Consider the following 7,634-nt stretch of genomic DNA (forward strand, 5'->3'; position numbering starts at 1 on the left):
CTGTTTTCAAGTCTGGGTTTGGATGATTACTCGTTTTTGTTCAAGCACAAAATAACATTTTAATGTATTTTGTACAGTGAAAGACATGACTTCATTTGACAGTAACATTACAGGAACAGTCTTGATCTCTGAATGATGGCGTGTGAATATAACCAAACAAATCAAACACAAAACAAATTAAACATGTAGTTGTGGACTTGCAGTTCTCTCACCATCCACCAGTGGGCGTAGCAGAACTGCTTTTCTCCTCTTTTTAAAACATAATTCTTCTACAAAGCTTGTTACCTTTTACAGTTTTGTTTTGGCCAACATTCTTAAATATTTTATCATCTTACATTTTTATTATTTTAGAAGAGAATAAAATAGAATAGAATAGTTTTCATTTAGAATTTGGAAATATACCGGTAACTAAAATAACAAGAGAAAAACAAAACTTGAAGTTTACAGTTTTGCTTTGCTTTGTCTCTTTATTTTTTTTTTTGTTGAATTAGTCTCCAAATTTACCATCATGTGCACTGGACGAATTAGAAAAGTTCCTAATCTTTCCTTTTATTAATCTGACGTATTTAGAGAATAAATGTGACGTTACTGTGTAGAGGATTTGGTGGTGTATTGGCATGCACACTGCAGCGAAGTGTGCATTACTGCTGAGTCTCATGATGTCTGAAATCCTCTGCAGAGAAAAACTTGTTCAGACTGAAATCAGCTCTAATTAGCTGAAAACAAGAACACATTGTGGAGTGTGTGTGTGTGTGTGTGTGTGTGTGTGTGTGTGTGTGTGTGTGTGTGTGTGTGATTTGAACACTGACAGCAGGCCCAAAGACCCGAACAGAAAACAATAGAGGTGAGTAGAAAATAAGTTGTGGAGCGTAGCAGCGAGCAGCTCACATCCAGGAGACGCTCAGGTAGGTTTGATTTCCTTCTTGTCCTTCAGATTCTGTGACCTCTGACCTTTGTACAGAGATGATTGAAGCTTAAGTGTTTCCAAAGAAAAAAGGCATTTGAAGCATATTTAAGCCAAAGTTTGTTGAAGCTGAACAAGCTCCAATCAAAGCTGTTGGACTGCTTTTAACTCAATCTATTTGCCACCTATCTGTACATTTATTTCCCTCTCATGCACAGCGGGGTAAAATAAGTACTGAATACCAATACCAATACCAATTCTCAAAGTAAATAAATTTTTAAGCTGCTATTGATGTGAAACAATGCAGTACACAGATGCAAAGAATTCAAACTTTCTAATGGTGTATTAATTAGAAAAACATAGGGAAAAAGTATTGAACACGTTTACTGAAATGTATTTAATACTTCGTGCAAAAGCCTGTATTGGTGATGACAGCTTCAAAACAACTCCTGCACAGAGAAACTAGTCTCACGCATTGCTCAGGTGTGATTTTGGTCCATTGTTCCACACAAACAGTCTTCAAATCCTGAAGGTTCTGTCGACCCCGTTATGAACTTTAGATCTCTCCATAGGTTTTCATTTGGATTCAGGTCAGCTGATTGGCTGGTTCATTCTAACAGGTTTATTTTCTTTCTCTGAAAGCAGCTGAGAGAATCCTTGGCTGCTGAAACGTCCACCCTCGTTTCATCTTCATCATCCTGGCAGATGGCAGCAGATTTTTATCCTGAATGTCTCTGTACATCTTTCCATTCATCCTTCCTTCATTTATATGAAGTACCGTATTTACTGCACTATAAGGCGCACTTAAAATCCTTCAATTTTCTCAAAAATCAACAGTGCACCTTATAATCCGGTGCACCTTATGTATGAACTGGTTGTGCTTATTGACCTCAAACTGATTTTATGTGCTACACGGCGCTCAAAAATCTGTCAAAAAATGATTTAGTGCGACTTTGGTAAGCTACGAAGCTGCTAAGCTTGATGGATTGTTGGAGCATTACGGTACTGTAGTCAGGAGCCTCGCGGAGTAATCGGGGTCCAAAACTCCGTCCACTTCAGGTACCAAAGTCAAACGAACACTGAGAGTTAAAAACGGTCTAAATTCTTTCTTCTTTAATAAAATGATCAGTGTTGCTGCTTTACCAGGTGTAACAATTAAGTTTAACATCCAGGCATCCATAAAAACAGGATTTATTAAATGTAACGGAGTTAGTTAGGAGTTAGCAGGAAGTTAGCTCGCTAGCTTCCACCTAAACTTGATATAGCATGTTCTGACTGAGAGATTTCTGAAACAATTCAAACGTACAGCTCTGCTATCACTTCCAACATAAATGAAAACAGAAAACTAAACAGCAGTGATGTTTGTAGGGTTACTGAAGTTGGGCTAGCTGGTATATAATGATGTGCTACGTGATTGCTAGCGACACAGCTATGTTAGCTTAACATAAACGCAGTGAAGCTGGAGGATGAACGCTAATTTTTTTCCACCTGATAAAAATTAACGTGAGGGTTCCCGATGGTTAGGGACAAATGCCAAACTTCAGTCAGGAGAACAACTGAGATAATCCATCCACAATACGAGGTTAGTCATTAATATACTGCAACAACATGGGAATAGAGCAGCTGTGAGAGAATTCAACATTAATGAATCAATGTTACGGAAGTGGAGGAAGCAAGAAGAATGAGTTGAGTAAAGTTTGACTTAGTTTTGTTTGGATTAATGTGCTTTGTGCTCCAAAAAATATATTATGCTGAAAAACAGCCCTGCGCCACAATGTTTCCACTTCCAGACTTGACTGTTGGTGTTTTTGGGGTGATATGCTGTGCTTATTGTTCTCCAAACATGGTGTTTTGATGTATTTTGGCATCCAAAGAGTTCCATTTCGGTCTCAGCTAATCAGACTATATTCTCCCTCTGTTTCACAGGCTTGTCTAAATGTTGTTCAGCAACCCTTAAACGCTCTTCAACACGCTTTTTCTTTAGCAATGGACTCTTGCATGGTGAACGTCCATACAGGCCATGGTAGTTAAGTGCATAACTTGTTTTCTTTGAAACAACTGAACTTGTTGATTCCAGGTCTTTCTGTAGCTCTCCACAAGTGCCAAGTATCCAATGCCATCAGTATGTTTTACAAAAATACGGTTGTGAAAGTGTTGAGAGAGCTCACTGGTTTTATCCATCACGAGATGTTTACTTGTGTGACACCTAGGTGATGAGACACCATTTTTATAGGCCATCAGTTGGGACTGAACCAGCTGATATTAATTTGCAGTAATTACTGATTTTCTGAAGCTGATGCCATTTCCATGCCTTTTTGAACCTCCTTTTCTTCATGTGTTCAATACTTTTTCCCTGGGCAATCGTGGCTCAAGAGTTGGGAGTTCGCCTTGTAATCGGAAGGTTGCCGGTTCGAGCCCCGGCTTGGACAGTCTCGGTCGTTGTGTCCTTGGGCATTTCACCCGTTGCCTACTGGTGGCGCCAGTGTCCGGCAGCCTCGCCTCTGTCAGTGCGCCCCAGGGCAGCTGTGGCTACAATGTAGCTGCCATCACCAATGGGTGGACGACTGGATATGTAAAGCGCTTTGGGGTCCTTAGGGACTAGTAAAGCGCTTTACAAATACAGGCCATTTTGCATTATTACACATAAATTAGTTTATGGACATCTGTGGTTTGATTTATTTGTATGTGTGCATTGGATGGGTTGTTACCTACATCTGGTGTGAATTTCATGTTAACATCACCTTTAGAAATGTATTTATTTAGAAAATTAGAGTTTTAAAATAAATTACTTCAGAGCATTTTACTGGTATATTCATGGTAGAAATTTGTTTGATAAAGTACAAATATTTGACATTTTAATAACAAATATCTCTGCTGAATTACAGTCATTTCCCAGCATTAAACTTTTATTTTACATTTTATAATCTGGAATTCCCAACAGATAAAAGCATAACAAGGATATAAGCTTTACAGCTAATACTCTCAGCTTTTTGGCTTCCAAATAAATTTATAATTTAATTTACTGAAGTGTGATTTTCATTTTGTAGGGGTAATCAAATCAAACAGAACAGAATCTTCTTATCATTTCCTCCTCATCCAGCTGGGTCATCTCCCATCATGCCTCAGGTGTCGTTTGCCCATCCCTCGCTCTGTCTTAACTTCCTCCCTCTACTGCACCGCCTCCTCCCATCCAACCCCCCTACCGTCCGAGACGTGGATGTTCCCCCTCTGTTTCGGGAGCGCTTCATCCTGACGGGGTACCGTCCCACGGGCATGTCGTGGCGGTGTTACGCCCTCAGCCTGTTCCAGATCCACAATGAGACGCTGAATGTGTGGAGCCACCTGCTGGCTGCCGCCTTCGTGGTGCTCAGGTTCATGGTGTTCGCCATCATGCGAGGAGGGGTAGGATATTTACAGATGCTCTGATCTTCTGCTGCATGATGACATTCTGTTTGACTTCCTGTTGTCTGACCTTTGACCTATTAAGGGAATCCTGGGTTTCCGACTGCAGGGTCCTGAAGGTGAAGGTTTTTCTGTGGATGCCTCCTCTCTACCTCTGGTCCTCTATGTTCTTTCTGCAGTCACATACCTCAGCTGCAGGTGAGTGATTCATTCTTTAGTCACCAACGATAACAAAGTCTTCCTATATATTTGATTTGGGAATGATGTTTGAAGTTTAATGTAAACATTTTAAATATTGCAGCTTTAACTAACATCGTGTTACCTCCTGCAGTGCTGCCGCTCACCTGCTGCAGTCCCACTCAGAGCAGGCGCATTACTCACTATTCTTCCTGGACTATGTGGGTGTGGCCGTCTATCAGTATGGCTGCGCTCTGGCTCTCTGCCTGTACAGCTCCAACACTGCCTGGAGACAAAGCATGCTGGGACAGGTTTGTTTACAGATATTGAACTATGGTAATATTTGATGGCTGATTGTTGGACGTCTGCAATGTTGGTTGATTTTTTGGACGGCCTGGTAGTTTTCTGGTAAGGTAGTGGAAATTTAGTCTTGACTGACTGACTGGATGGAGGCAGGAGGTTGGACAGTTGGATGTTACATGTTGGATAGTCTGACAGTGTTATGTTTGGGTATTTTCACTGAATGATAGATGGCTGGATTCTGTGATGGTTGGGTGGTTGCGTGAGTGTCTGCTGTTTTGATGTGTTTCTCCATGCTGGCTCTGGTTCTCCAGTATCTGCCCATGAGGGCAGAGGCTCATTTCCACATGCATCATCCAGCAGTGATCCATCAGTGGCAATCAGCAGGCTGGCATTTAAGACCAGCTCACCCTTTGTCTCATTGCCAGTCCGTCAGCTACGGCTGTAACTTGGCTCTTCCATCTCTTGTTATTTGCCTCGTTGAATTCTAACTGCTGTTTCCTTGTGTGTCCAGTTTGTTTTTGCCGTTCCTGGAACTAAACTCCGCTGCAGCTTTCTTTACTTGTCACTTTCTTCAACCGTTAACAAGACAATTGGAAGATTTTTGCACAACTTTCGGAGCCAACTGGAAACTTTCATGGACTGAATATACTTATAACTCACTTCTCTCTTCTGCTATAGGTCTCTTGCCTTTTGAAGCCTCTCTAGGGTACCAACCCCCTCTTTTTCTACAGATGGAGCCTGATCTTGCGGTGCCCTCAGTTTGCTCCAGTCCACTGTGCCCGTCTGCTAGTAACTGCTAGTCTATTGTCCCTTGAGTCTGCTTTCATGTCCACTTCCACATATCAGCCTTTCACCCCCTGACAGTTAGATGACTGTATTGTATATGGATAGTTGGATGGTTTGATAGTATAACCATTGGATGTTTGGATACTGTGATTGTTGGACAGTTGGATTGTTGTATTTTGGATAGATGGATTGTAGGACAGTGTAATACCTTAATGGTCTGAAAGCTGGATGTTTGGATATTGATATGGTTGTATTTTTGGGGAGCAGGCTGACTGGCTAGTTGGATACATGGACTGCAAGATGGTGTGATGGTCAAACAGTTAGACGAGTTGATACTAGGTAGTTGGATGTTGAATACTGGTATGTTTGTATGGTTGGAGAACTTGATGGTTGGATAGTTGGGTAGTTAGAATTTTAATAGTGTGAAAGTTGCACAGTTTAGTGATTCGATGTTGGATGACTGGATGGTTGGATAGTTTAATAAATGGAGTCCTGGACGGTTTAATGGTTGGGAATTTGGTTCATTTGATTGTTGGATGTTGCATTATTGAATCACTGGATATTGTTATGGCTGTATATCCAGTGATGCAACTGGATATACCTCCCAACTGGAGCTAGGAGGTTGAATAGTTTGACTCATGGACTGTTAAATAGTGTGATGAGTGGACAGTTTAGTGACTGGGTGTTGGATGACTGGATGGTTTGTAAATGATATTGGTAAACAATTTGATAATTGGATATTGGATTGTTGGACGGGTATAGCTGTATGGTTGGAGATCTGGGTGGTTGGACAGTTTAATGATTGGATGTTGGACAGCTGAATACTGTGACTGTTGGATATTGGAAAGTGGGGTGATTAGATGACTGAATAGTGTGAATGTTGGACTGATGAACCCAGTGCAGGCTGGACAGGTTTGTTCATGGATGGACAATTTGGATGTTTTGTAGTTGGCTTATTTAATGGTTTGATGATTACTTTGTGGACAGTTGGATTTCTTATTGCAATGATGCCTGGATGTTCAGATGGAAGGGAAAACATGGTTAGAAAGGTTTGTGTTTGAGTCTTCCGTCCCATCGGTATGTTCAGATGTCCTGATCAGGTTTTTGGATTTCAGGTCTTCCTCCCAGCAGCTGCCCTCCTTGCGTGGCTCTCGTGCACCGCCTGCTGCTATGCAAAACTTCGTTTCCGCCGTCCATACCCCCTTCACAGGAAGCTCTGCCAGCTGATCCCAATGGGTGTGGCCTACCTAGTGGACATCAGCCCTGTTGCCCACCGTCTTGCCACCCACAGCTGGACAGGCAGCCCTGCACTACCATTGCACTTCTTGCAGGTAGTTCCTTTTACTTATTTCTTTAGTCATGGATTTATTAGACCTAACAGTTATATTTATTACTAGTTAGTAATTTTGGGTAAAAATATTGCACAAATTGTTCTTATTTGTATATTTTTGTGCTACTGTCAAAAAGCTTTCTGTCATTTTTCCACCAGGTGGTGCTGTTTATGCTGTCCGCCTTCTTCTTCTCTTGCCCCGTTCCTGAGCGCTTCTACCCCGGCCGCTTTGACATCGTCGGCCACGGACACCAGCTCTTCCACATCTTGCTGTCACTCTGCACACTGGCCCAGCAGGAAGCGCTGTTCCACGACTTCCTATGGCGGCGGCCGGCGATGGTCAGAGAGTTTGGAGAGGAGCGCCTCCTGCTGGCTTGCGCCTCCTTTCCCTGCCTGACGTTGTGTTGCGCCTTGACAGCCCTCGCCATGAGGAGGCAGGCTCAGGCACAGCTGATGAAAGAGCAACGATAGAAGAGGAAAAAATTTGTGTACAGGAAGTCTCTTCTTCTTCTGAGGGACTGACTCTGCAGTGGAAGCATTTCTTTACTTTTGTTGGTTTGGGTTGTTTGTTAGCATCAGATGATAGTGATGCAGACCATCATATTCCTACACCGAACTTCTGGTTCTTCTGGTTTCTCTTTTTTACATTTTACTAAACAACGACTAAAATCAAGTGACCATTTAACATTATGGGACCAGTTTTTAATTTCTGTTTGCATATTCAATAAAGTA

General features: G+C 41.9%; 1 protein-coding gene across 1 annotated transcript; it reads left to right on the forward strand.

Annotated features, from left to right (window-relative positions):
- The first annotated feature begins 4,021 nt into the window (after positions 1–4,021).
- On the forward strand, positions 4,022–7,373 carry LOC146639221 (membrane progestin receptor beta-like). Its single transcript, XM_085351223.1, has 5 exons — positions 4,022–4,306; positions 4,392–4,504; positions 4,638–4,794; positions 6,688–6,903; positions 7,062–7,373. Exons 1-5 carry the CDS (start codon positions 4,022–4,024, stop codon positions 7,371–7,373), a joined length of 1,083 nt encoding a protein of 360 aa, XP_085207349.1.
- Positions 7,374–7,634: the final 261 nt, after the last annotated feature.

The sequence above is a fragment of the Diplotaxodon limnothrissa genome, linkage group LG1 (genome assembly GCF_057381915.1).
Source record: "Diplotaxodon limnothrissa isolate DT_005_m linkage group LG1, D_limnothrissa_male_GT1.1, whole genome shotgun sequence".
Classification (NCBI taxonomy): domain Eukaryota; kingdom Metazoa; phylum Chordata; class Actinopteri; order Cichliformes; family Cichlidae; genus Diplotaxodon; species Diplotaxodon limnothrissa.